This window comes from Xiphias gladius, chromosome 7 (genome assembly GCF_016859285.1).
Source record: "Xiphias gladius isolate SHS-SW01 ecotype Sanya breed wild chromosome 7, ASM1685928v1, whole genome shotgun sequence".
NCBI lineage: Eukaryota > Metazoa > Chordata > Actinopteri > Istiophoriformes > Xiphiidae > Xiphias > Xiphias gladius.
In genome coordinates this window covers 11,396,948-11,410,106 of record NC_053406.1, presented here as the reverse complement: position 1 = coordinate 11,410,106, position 13,159 = coordinate 11,396,948, and the positions used below count along the sequence as shown (strand labels likewise).

Genomic DNA, 13,159 nt, shown 5'->3' with positions numbered 1-13,159 from the left:
AAATATATAGGGCTGCTGCGTTGTTTTTTTTGTTTTTTTTGATTTATTGTATATGAATTACAGAAAAAATCCCAAATGGCCCATTAAATAAGAAATAGGTTTACAACATTATTCATTCAGCGTCAACATTAATTATTATTAGTTATTCTCAGACAAGGAAATTTAATCTCAGTCATAGTTTGGTGCATTGGTCAAAGCTCTCGTTTAACATTACCAGCACTGACACCAATGACACCAATGGCTTACAAGTTACAACTAGTCTACCAAGGTGTCGAAAAAGTCAAGTGTCTGGAATAACTTCCAAAGTTGTGAAGGCATCTGATAGGCCAAAGGAAAGTGGCAGATCACAAATCTAGTTTGGCAAATCACCTGAAAACTGTAGGTAACAGCTTAGCTGTCTTGCAGAATTTTCTTTTTTCTATCCTGGCTGATGTTATTGCAGCCTGCATGCTGACACAGTGTAATGATGAATTTTTTTTTGTCCTCGTCTTGCGCCCATCTTGGTCCAAAGTGAAATAACTCCACATCTACTGAATGGTTTTTCCAAAAAAATTTGTATAGATATTCATGATATCTAAATGATGAAATCCAGAGACTTAATTGTAATTTTTACAACTAATGGAAGGATTGTCATTAAATTAGGTACAGTTCATTCCCCTCAGGAAGAATTGTATAAACTTTAGAGATCCCCTGACTTTTCATTTAGTACTATCGAGAAGTCAAAATTTTAGCTGAAAAGGGGTTCACCACAAATTGTTCAGCAGTATGCACCTGAATCAGGTGCTTGAGGAAAACAAACACTTAAGGATGAAAAAAGGGACTGGAGTGCACTGATTGATCTGCATCCTTGAATAGAGCAACAGACCACCGTTTCAACAATCGTCTTCATAACAGTCAAAAATTTCAATTTGCCTAATACTTTGGTTTACAATCAGATACCTGCAAAACAAATACCATTCCCATCAGCCTCAGCTATAATTTCTGTTCTGTGCTAATTAGCAGATGTAAACATGCTAACATGCTAAACTGAGATGGTGAACATGGCCTGCTAAACAGCAGCATGTTGGCACGTTGATGTTAGCATTTTGCTTAAAGCACCACTGTGCCAGTATAGCCTCACCAACCCTGTCTCCTAGAAATTACATTTTTATAGAACTAAACCGCGGCAGCAAATATGTTTTGTAGGAAATGAAATCGCTGGCTAGGTTAGTGTTCAGAGGCAACATATTTTTGAATGAATGGAGCACTACATTTATTAACGGCAGTGGAGTCGCCATGAGCTTGTGCACGACTGTCACGCCAGAGACTGAAGTAAACATGCGGTTCAGTCCAGTCTGTGGTTATGTTTGGGCAACAAAAGCGCATTGGTTAAGGTTAGGGAAACATTGTGGTTTTGGTTAAATATGGTGTGTCTGAAGTCACTGTGAACTTTTCTCTGTATTAAACCAGACCACAATCTTTCCCTAACCTTAGCCAAGTGCTGTGAGTGCTTAAACTTAACTAGACAGACAGTGTAATAATGCTGTAGTCACTACAAATGGAAATTGTTCTGCAAGATCAGATATTTTGGTGGAAAACAAGTATATTGCCTGTGAAAATTTGATATACTGTATGTTCATTATCAACATATTTGGAACTTGCCAAATACTTAAAGTAACAACATTTCCTCATTATGTCAATAGGAAACATAATGCAGTCAAAATCACATGTCCTACAAAATGCATTTGCTGTTTCAAGTTTAGTTGTATAAAAACATAATTTTTAGGAGACAGGGTTGGCCTCCCAGGGATGCTAGCACGGTTGTAGATAGTTGGTCTGGGTTGTTGACACCTTTATTGAAGTCAATTTCCACAAAGAAAGTTAAAAAAAAGATGACGAAAAGTTAGTCACTGTTAAAAAACTTGCCATGTGTTTTTTTTTAATTTTTTAATTTTTTTAATCATGGCTAAATTTTCTTCTTTCACCGGCTGAAATGGGCTTCCATACACAAAAAATATGAAATAGTTACCAAGGAATGAATGAGTAACTGTCCTGATGTTTGATGAACCACTAATTGATAAGAAGTTCCTGAATGACTGATGATAAGTTTTTTGAGAACATACTGTGAATTGAAGCATGTAAAGATTCATTCATAGATACTTTATCTGTGTATCTACATCCGTTTCAACGACAGTTGATGCACTGGCTTGCGGCCTGCTGTATGTTTCATCTACAAATGTCGGCATGTGAAGTTCAGAAAGCCAGTCTCATTACATCGCAACATCTCAGACTCTCCACACAGCAAAAACCTCTCTCATGTCTGTTGGTGATGCAATCTTTCTGTCAGATGACACAAGTATCTGGCAACTTTTCCCTTTGATTCATAGTTAATAATGAGAGAATGACAGCTAATCTGCTCTAATCAGTGTCAAGAGATGTGGTCATTCCCTCATATAAAGTATGCGTGGCTGTGTTATTTATAAGGTTAGAGAATAAAGACTGGCTGGCAATGGGTTGTTTAGGGTTTATGTTTTGTTGGTGTTAGTGCAAGCAGTGCACCACGAAGCAGTTAGCCCAAACAACATATAATGTTCTCTTCCGGTTTTCGTTGTCAGAAATAGTCTGGTTAAAAAAATTTTGATCTGCATGTATTTTTAAATAACAGTTCTTGTCAAAGGAAATAAAGAAAATCCTGCGTCGCACACTAAAAACATGCTTTCTTTGAACGATGTAGACAATTCTTGGACATAAATCTCGTTGCGTGTTTGCTCATTTCCAAGCTGCAGCGCAGACTCAAACCAAAAAGGGGAAATGTGTGAAGATATCGTACGGCCAAGGTTCAACCCTCACTGACCGACACTGCAGATGCACTGTGGCATCACTGCATCACAGTGACTGCAGTGGTAGAGATATGAATCCATCTGTGTCCCTTTACATGTAGCTTTGGAGGAACTTTTATGAGACACATTTATCCTCTCTGACATCCTGAAGAGATATTTTCCTTATCTGTGAGAAAACTGTTTTCATGAGAGAGGGATTAAGCAAATGCTGTCTGTATCTATTCTCCCTCCGCAGAGGGGGGTCTTGTCACCCGGACTGAGGGAGGCAAAATGGTGATAAACAGCCCAGATTAGGTAGTAAGTGGATTATAAAGCAGATTGTCTCTCTGCAGCATGGTGGGACTCTTAAATATTGACTCTCAAATATTGAGACTGTGTGTTTGTTCAGGGAACAAGTGCGGTGGGGGCACGACATCATAAACACATACACACACACACACACAAACACACACGTACACTCCGTGTGTAGTATCATGTGCAAATTGCTCTCACGTTCTCTAGCTACTGCAGCTATGGCAACGCATCTTGATCGTTACAAAGGAGCTTTTATAACATTTTCAGGCAACCTGCTGAAAATGTTCTAAAGCTGTCTTAGCGTCTCATAGTGTCTCACACACACTCCCCTTTTCCTGTAATGATGTGTGTGTGCGTGTGTTCCTGTTATGCTACCTTATATGTATTACATTCAAAACACTGAAAAACCTTTTGCTTGTACAAAAAACAGTCTGATACGCTTTGCATCGTGTAAATTTACAAGTTTCAGCTTCATTTTTAGTATCAGTTTTTTTTTGTTTTTATGGACGGGGTGGGGTGGGGGTTAGTTATTTTTGATTACTTTATAGGCCACTCATTGTGTGGCCTATAATGTCCAAACAAAGCTGTGGAGAGTCTTATTTACACTATAAAATATAAGATTTTGCTCCTCTTCCCAGTCCCTTCTTCACGTGTATTTTTCAACTGAGTTTTCGTGTGCAGTTTGAGTCGGCACTGCCTTTCCAACTAAATTGTGTGTCTGATTGGCTGATCGATCTTGACACTGAAGTGAGCCCTTGCAGTATTATCACCTACTGCTCAAATGAGTCACCCATAAATGGTTAGTGGCTGATAAACTGGTGAAATGTAGCGCTCAGTTAAATGCTGCTATGAAACGGCTGACAGCACGAGCTCCATCAGGTTTGGAGGTTCACAGCAGCTTGTTGAACTTAGCGGCGGGTCTGCCTTTTCAGAGCAAACCCTCTCCAGTAAAATAAAGTTCTTAAACTTAAATTCCTAAAAGCAGTGATTGAGACGAAGAGGAAACATCTTGTTTCAAAACCTCTACTCAACTGAGAAGGCTTTCCGCTACACATTGGATGGTGGCTAAAGAGACCCCGAAAGGAAAAAGAGAGATGGTCCACGTACTGAATTTTTCACCTTCGCCTTGACCAGGTCTTCTGCACTTCTACCCAACTGGGGATAAATGTGCACACTATCCACCTTCTTCGCAGGGATTTGCTCCCATTCAGTCACAAGAGCATTAGTAAGGTCAGCCACTGATGTTTCGGGATAAGGTCTGGCTCCCAGTCGGTGTTCCAGTTCGTCCCAAAGGTGTTTGATGGGGATGAGGGCTCAGTGCAGACCAGTGAAGGTCTTTCAACAACAGACAGGGAAAACCATTTCTTTGTGGACTTGCTTATCACGTTGAAACGAGAAAGAATCCTTCCTTAACTGTTGCCGCTAGGTTGGAAGATCGTCTGAAATATCATTATATGCTGTAGCATTATAGAAAAAAAACTCAGAAAAAAGTACACAAAAGTATGTGGACACACTTGTCTATATACTTTTAAACACAAACTGGATTTATTGAATGACGGAAAACTTCTAAATGCAGCCTCCTCCGAATAACTGACCATCATAACACACCTTTGTTGCTGTTCTTGCACATGCAGCATTTTAGTTCTTTTCTGGGCAGATTCAGGCAATGCACACTGGGAAAAGCTATTGATCTTTATATTCTTTAGCTGTACTTGCAGGACTGCTCAGTCATGGCCAGGCTAAAAACAAGACTGTTTTTAAGAGTTCTTGTAAAGCTTACAGCACGTCTTTAACCATCAACAACAGTTTGCAGAATCACTAGTTGCTGAGTGGTAGATAAATCATCACCCTGCTGCTTCGTTTTTCCTTCATGCAACACCTTTTCTAATAATGCTCTCTGTTTATCATCAGCACCCACTTACTTTGTAATATCAGGCTGAGGTTACCTCTTGAATCTTCATCAGGCTGCAACACACCTCAACTCAACCCCCCGGGTGGAGTGATGTAACGAGGCTGGCAGGCAGTTTCGTAGTAACAGTATTAATCCGTGTGGAGAAATTCTCTTTTTCTCTCAGACGTCAGAGGGCAGCTTCAGATGTGTCGGGCTGGTTGGGACTAACCAGGCTTCCTATCTGAGCTTCTTATTAAAGGTTGTTTCTCAATTTATGAATGGAACCCAACTGACTGATCTGTAATTCTTTAAGCACTTTACCACAACAGTGGCAAAAAATCATGTAATTGATCTTACTGATTATGTACATATACAGTGGCTGGTGATGCTTTATTTTATGGGTCCCAATATTTTCCTCAAAGGTTTCCTGGAAAGAAAATGGCTTTGTTTTTTTTTGTTTTTCTGTTATGTTTAAAGGAAAGCTTCATTTAAACCCAAAGAAATATTCATTAATTTTTAATTTGCTGTTGTAAATATTATTCTCCATATATGTGGATTTGTTTGCTTCCCTATGGATGAATTTCCCATTTTTTCATTTTTAACTCTGAGTGCTGTGCACTGACTAAAAGACTTCTCTAAATTATACCATCACTTAATAGGAATCAGTCATTTGGAAGTGTATCAGTTGAACAGCCTCCATTGCTGAAATTATAATTCTTGAGGGTGTTTTGCATGCCATTTGAAGGCACTAAGGGACAGCATTTCAGCCAAGTTTTTGAGTTGAACTTTAGTTTTTTTAAAAACTTTTTTTTTTTAAGCATAATTGAATTTCTGCATCCGAGTGAAAACCTGCTTTAACTCAAACATGTATTTTCCTGTTTTCCTCATTGATTAATCTACAGTCGATTGACACAGTGCATCAAGTCTGTTGGCAGCATCACCAGACTATAAACATTTCCTGTGCTGTCAAGGCGTCAGTAAAATCCTTAATATAAATTTGACACTGCATCACCATAACATCTTTGTTAATTGTCAGAGGATGTCAGGTTGTCAGGTGTGCAGATGAACAGCCTCCTTAAAAGGCAGTGCCCGCGTTGCTTGCTCGAGCTCTCACACTCAGCATTTTAGGTGCTGCTGAACTCAAAAAAAAAGGACCCTCAGCTGCAATTATTAAAAAAATGGCATTTCATGCTTTCACCATAGGTACATTCTCACCAGGCTTAGTCAGCCATTTGTGTTCAACTTACATTATTTATATGTTGCCTGTGTGGACACGCAGATGTAATATAGCAGTGATGGGTTTAGTTTAAACTGCTAAATTAAATTATCCATTTGCTGATTTTTATATTTAGGTTATGATGTTCTAAATGGATAAACTTGCAGCTAAAGTTCTGCTCACTTTCCTCACTTTCACGCTTCCTTTAGTGATTTTATGCTTTTTTACTCATTCTTGTCTTCTCATTCCTTTCCCCTCTACGTTTCCAGGCTGATTAAAACGCAGTGTGCAGAAATGCGTGTTAATGTGTCTCCCCACCACAGTTTGAAGAATATATCTCTGTGTGGGTGTGTGTGTGTGCGCGCGCATGTGTGTGTGTATGCACTTGCACTTGCTACATTGTTAAGACCGGAAGTTTTTAACCAACAGAGTGAGGACATTTTTGGGAAGTGAGGACATTTGGCTGGTCCTCACACCTTCAAGGTGCTTGAGGGTAAAAACTTGGTTCTAAGGTTCAGGTTAGAATTAGCTTTAGGTTAGGGTCAGGGTCAGGGTAAGGGTTGGGGTGTCCTCAAAAGTAATGTAAGACAAGTATGTGGGTTTGAGCGTGTGTGTGTGTGTGTGTGTGTGTGTGTGTGTGTGTGTGTGTGTGTGTGTGTGTGTGTGTGTGTGTGTGTGTGTGTGTGTGTGTGTGTGTGTGTATTTGGCATGTCTGCAGAAACAGACTCATCCATCTTCTCCACCAGGTTAAATTGATGATGCCAATATTTAAAGTAACATTACTGTTTCCTTCTGTCTGCCTGTATTGATCCTCCCTCCTCAGGGCGGCCTTCCCAAATTAGCAAATAGATCACAGCACCTTGTGAAGCAATTAATTTGGCCTCAGAGGATCTCTTTTTTCTGTTTGTTGGGTCAATGTGGGAATAAAGATAAAGGAACTAATGTGGGTTATTATCAGCTGCTTAGAAGAAATTGATTTCCAGAGCCCAGGGCATATGAGTAAAATGATGCAGGAATATAGGCCTAAATACATGAACTCTAATCTCAACAAGCGCCATAACCAATACCATATACATTACACTGCGTAGTAATACCACTAAGATACAGCTTAGAGCTGAAAATTACAGTTTTTAATATGTAAATTATCTAAATCTGATTTAACCAGACATTCAACCAATGGCTTAGCCTATAGTCCAGAATCTAGGGATGCAACGAACAATTATTTTCACTATCAATTAATATGAGGATGTTTTATTGAATTAATCATCATTAATCATGTAGTCAATGATCATCAGAATTTCTGAGAGCCCACGGTGACATCTTCCAATGAATTGTTCAAAACCAAAAGACATCCACTCTACAGTGACATGAAACAGAGAAAAGCAGGAAACCTTTGCATCTCAGGTGCTGGGGCCCTCGAATGTTTGGCATTTTTGCTCGATAAAGGACTTAAACGCTAATTAAAAATATTGTCGATTAATTTTCTGACACAGTCGTTTCAGTTCTGCCAATGGACACTGTATAAGGAACACCTGTAAAATCTAATGCAATACAATATAAGTATAAACTTCAACATTTACAATGCTAATAATTATGTTAATTTAAGGATATGTTTATTACTGAGGTTGTAGTTTGCAGTGGTGTTGAACTGGACTACAACATATTGAGAGGTGTTTCTGTGAAGAGTTTTGTCCACCCCATTTACAAACATGAGGGGGGAAGAACATCGGAAACATATTCCAATATAATGTAGTCCAGTACAACACCAACACTAAATACTACTCAGTAATAAACACCTAGTTGAATTAACACCTCTTGCAAGGTTTTAACAAAACTAACCATTGAGTTGTTGTACTGGATTGCATTGGATTACATAGGTGTACCCAATAAGCACAGGATAAGTAGATTTTAGATCAGATACTGAGCCATGGTATAGGTCCTGTTGTTTTCGCTTTTGTGATTTGTTAGGGCACATTCCATGCAGCCTGGACGGAGACTGTTAGGAGGAAGAGAAATCAGGAATGACAGATGAAAAAGGTCACGAGCAGGACTCTAATGCGTCCTCCAACCCAGACAAGCCAACGTTGCTGTCCTCTAAAGGTTGATAAACTCAATCCCCGGTGCCGTTCGAACAGAGATAAGCTCAGCAGACTGTGTAAGAACCGAAGAGTGGCCTGCTGGGACTGTCGGGATTGCTGTGCTTCAGAGCAGAGTGAGAGAGTTCGATGGAGGCATCGCGAGTGAAAACCTGAGAGAGATTAACACTAATGAGCTGTGACTCGGTCGTCGAGAGAGTGGACTGTTAATGATGCTCTGTTGTTCTGCTTCTCTCTGTTTCTCTCTCTCTCTCACACACATTCACACACACACAGACAAACACACACGCACACACATGTACATTCACATACTCACACGCAGATCTATAGGCACCGCGGGATTTGGTATGAGCATCATTTCCATCCCTCTGTTCACCCTCTCTCGAGCCCAGGTTTTTGTTTTTCCTCTGGTTGTATTAAAACTGTTATCTGAGCACATTTAAACTGGACAGCTGGAGCTGCAGATACCTGAGGTTGTTTCAGCGCATTTACTCATAAATAAGAGGCAGCGGAATTATAGATGTTGGTAAGCCTAAGAAGGCTCTGAAAGCCAAGCAAAAGGCGGCACGGTGTCAGGCAGTAGGCTTTGCAAGCTTGGCTTTGTCCTCTTTCACCTTCAACATCCATACTGAAATGTTTTCCTCCAAATATGATCAATTATTGACGGGGCAAACCAGCATGAAGGAGACTGTCAGGGTACATTTTTCTCAACGCTGTATGACGAGGGAAACCTTGTTTGAGGACAAAATGCAATTTTGTGTATGTGCAGGTATGTGTATATTCATACTGTAGTCTAAATGGAAAGATGGCGATAGAGAGGGAGAAATGCAGTCCTGCAACAATTGATTAGGAACACAGAGTCAAAATATCATAAAAGAAAAGAGCAGAGGGTGTAAAAGAGGAAGCTGAGTCAGAGAGCAATAAAAGAGGGAAGTGAGTAACAGGAGAGAGGAAAATGATTAGTGAGTTTGGAGTAGTTTAACATTTTCTTGCTCTTCACAAGGACCCATAGAATGATGCCCAATCCCAGCTCTATACTCTGGGTTTCACTGGAAAAATGGACCGAAAATGACCTAAAAAAGGTTCTCAGACAGTTTAGAGGACAGCAGTGCAGGCAGGATGACAGAGATGAAAACCCAGTTAGATAATAACATTTTGTACTGTCTCCCTCTTCCTGTTTTTATTTATTTTCTCCGTTATTTCAGTTTTTCACAGACCCGTGTGCCAGCAGCCCCTGTCTCCATGGAAACTGCAGCCGGAGCGACAGTGGGGAGGAGGGGGAGCCGGCCTACACCTGTGACTGCACTGAAGGCTACGAGGGGGAGAGGTGTGATCAAGTCCTATTGGAGCTGCCGGCCGCCGACTGGGACCCCGCCACCCCTTCAGCTCCTGAACTGGCTACCCCCGTTGCCTCCACCACCGCAGCCGCCACTCAGCCACCACAGCCAACCACTGTCCCCTCCACCACAACGCCGGCACCTCCCACCCTGCAGCCATGGCAACCCAAACCGGGGCAGAGGCTGCTGGTGGTGCCGTGGGAGGCAGACAGGGTGAGATGACTTCCTCACTAAATTTAAGCTCCTGTGGGTTTATCTTGTGTATAAATGTGTAAATAAACATATGTTGTGTGTTCGTGCGTGCGTGTGTGTCTGTGTGTGTGTGTGTGTGTGTTTCAGGTGACGGAGGGCCTGCACTGTGTGAGTCCGGAGCTGTGTGAGCTGACATCAGGAACTCTGACTCTCTCTCTGGAGGTGCCTGAAGAGACAGCTGTAAAGTAAGAGTACCCCTAAGTACCTTTTATGACTGACTGGTATCCACTTAAAGAAGAATTGGATTAACCATCTGAGGGGGGCCCTGGGCAAAATGTAGCTGTGGGCCCCTGTTTACGCCGGTTTCTCCCACTATCTTTGCCTCCTACAGGATCCTGGTGCCTACAGTATAACCTCCCATCAGTTGCAGTGTACATGACAGACAACAGATGAGCACTTCAGTATATTTTGCCCAGAAACTGACCAGCAACTAACTAACCATTGTGGAATAGCATCCTGCTACAGCTGTGTGATACATGGCCTGTTGGTAATCCAGCCTTGCCTAAAGGAGTAGTCCATCAAAAATCTGTCTTTTCAGTAGCAAATAGTTGCTGCGTATAGGCTTGAAAAATGGCTCTGAAAAGTCTGTAGCTTGTTCCTTTGGATTAAGAGTATTTACAGTAGATTCCAATAGCAACCAAATATCTGTAGTCAAGCCTGCAGGCAGTGAATATATGCTTGCAGCACGGCTCTGTCCAACTCCAACCTGTGCAGAGATGTAATCAGCCAGAATGAGTGAAAATGACTGTGTGGGTGAGCGGGGTCTTTAGAAGATATTCTCAGAAAAAGCCATGTAAAAATCTTGTTTTCGTTGAGCTCCAGTGGACGAAGTTCTTACCTTTTGTTGCAACCATTCAATGTCGGGGAACAGAATAACCTTCCAATACTGCGATTGGGGAGTGTTGACGCATTATTCCAAGACGGTTACCCCTGCAGTTAGCCTTTTAGCCGCAACATTTAGAAAGCTGAAATTAGCTACTTTTGGTGCTGCAAAATAAATATTTGGAACAGACTGTTAACACGTTAGTTAATAAGCAGCATTTAAACTTATTGTACATTTGAAATAATTTTGTAATTACAGTCTGAAAAATTTTTACCCAACCTCGGTGTCACTGCAATGATATGAAAGTGTAGACAGGTGTGGTCACAGGCGATAGTTGTGGTTACATGTGTGGCAGACAAGAAAATTTCAGTCTGAAGTGGTTGGAGAATAAGTGCTTTTCGGTTCGGTGTTAAGTAAGGACACAAACTCGCTGAATCCAACCTAAAAACTGCCTTGATCAACCAAACTGGCCCTGCTTGTTAGATCCTAATCAACGGGAATAACAACACAGCACGCTGTGCAGCATGTTGTCTGCATAATCACCACAAAAGAAACCCTTACAATAGAACCTACTTTGCAAAGCATTTTGTCCGCATACTAACCATGCAGCAACTTTTGGTGACAACAGCTTGCAACTTCTGTAACTGGTGACCCTCCATTTGAATGTCCTCATAACCAGTTCCTGGCACAGGAGACAGTGTATTACACCACCCCAGGTGCATTCCATCTTTTCAGAGGGCGTCTGCTCATAAGCCGTATCACAATGGTTCGGTAAATCAGGGTCAATGAATCATGCAGAAGCAACGGTCAAGTTGAATGCTGGGTGCCCTTGATGTTGCTCCTCATTACACATGGTAGGCACAACTCAGGGCCGAGCTGCAGCTGCTTTGATTTCATACTTTATAATTATACACTATGTTTTAACGCAAACCAAGACGCAGGCACTGAGGGACACTCATATACAAATGCAGACACGCCACTTGGAAATGAAGCAGTGATCCAAAAATGACATCGATTTAGAAAGGCTGAAAATAATGTCGTACGGCTCTTGTATCCCAGAGAGGCTGGAGAGAGTGGCTCTCATGCTGCTGCTGATAGTGTGTGTGCAAACAATAACAGATACAGGCAGCCTTTTTAGGTTACAGTATCAACAACACTGATTAGCATTACTCATAAATTAACTTGTTCAAATTATCGGCTAATGATATTAATTAGTCTGAAGTAATAATTCATTTAGTTCCTAAGAACGGTTTGGCCACTATATCAACTTTAATAAATCTAAAACACGAGATAAAAATACCAAGGAAATAAAATTAAATGAAGCCTTTCACCGATATAGCCCATCATTTCACAGACCGGTTTATATCAAATACCAAATGGCTCATTTCAACTTCAAGTAGCAGTAGTTCCCCAGAAATCTGAGCTCCTCATGTTCTCCCTCTGGCTGAGCCCAGACACCCTGCAGAGAAAAATTCATTTCAGCTACGAGTAGCCTGTCCTCCATCTTATTATTTCGGTCCCTGCCCATGGATTCACCTTGAGGCTCAGCTCCCTCTTCACGTCATTTTGGGCCAGCCATCATGTCGATCCTGGACTGTGCCCGATAGGCCTTTTCTGATGGTCTGAAAGTTGCTCAAGTAAGGAGCAATGTCAAGTTTTTTATTCTGTGGCTCTAAACTTTAGAATGGTTACTTTTAAAAAACATCTTAAATGTTGGCTTTTAATTAAGATTTTGGATTTTTCGTTTTATCTCTGTTATTCAGGTTTTTCTTCATCTTCTAATAACCGATCAAACAGCTCGTCGCTAACGCTCGAGTGTGCTGCTGCTTGTGTGATGTCAGCTATCTGATTCTTTTAAGTGTAATAAACACATTTAAGAGTTTAACCCATCATCTTCATTTCTTCTGTAAAGCACTTTCAGCTGCATCTTGTTGTATGGAAAGGTAATAATAATTGTTGTTAGTTATGCAAGCAGTCATTAAAACAAATGCACAAAGCCAAGGGCTGAGAGGATAATTGCTGATTTTTTAAAGATTTGTTTTTGTTAATATGAAAATTATTACTTCAGGTGTGGGAGTCAGGCTAGAGGGGAAGCAGTTAGCTTGTGAGAAGCCTCATTGAAGCCGTTCAGCATCCCTCTCACTGCCCCGGTTGACAGGTTTCTCTCTGCCCCACTGTCTCTCTTTCACAAGGACTCAGTGCGGTAACTCAGCTCCGCTCTGATGTTTGCTGTCTCTGCAGCAGACCGGCAGCTGTTGGAGCTCAGCGTCTCTGGCAGGAAACATGGCCTGTGTTGTTCTTCTCTGATGCCCAGCAGGAGTCTGGCTGCTCTGTTCAGATGTTCACAGATAAAGTTATGAGCCTCCTCAATGTCCTCCTTTTGGCTCCACGATCCTCAATCACAGAAGGGATCCAGATAGGGGAAAACCAT

General features: G+C 41.2%; 1 protein-coding gene across 1 annotated transcript in view; it reads left to right on the top strand.

Moving 5' to 3' along the window:
* dner (delta/notch-like EGF repeat containing) overlaps window positions 1-13,159 on the top strand; it is a 53,804-nt gene that overhangs the window by 21,403 nt on the left and 19,242 nt on the right. Inside the window, exons 2-3 of the mRNA XM_040131413.1 lie at window positions 9,522-9,866; window positions 9,993-10,090. Of these exons, the coding sequence (XP_039987347.1) occupies window positions 9,522-9,866; window positions 9,993-10,090 (443 nt within the window). The remainder of the gene's footprint in view (window positions 1-9,521; window positions 9,867-9,992; window positions 10,091-13,159) is intronic.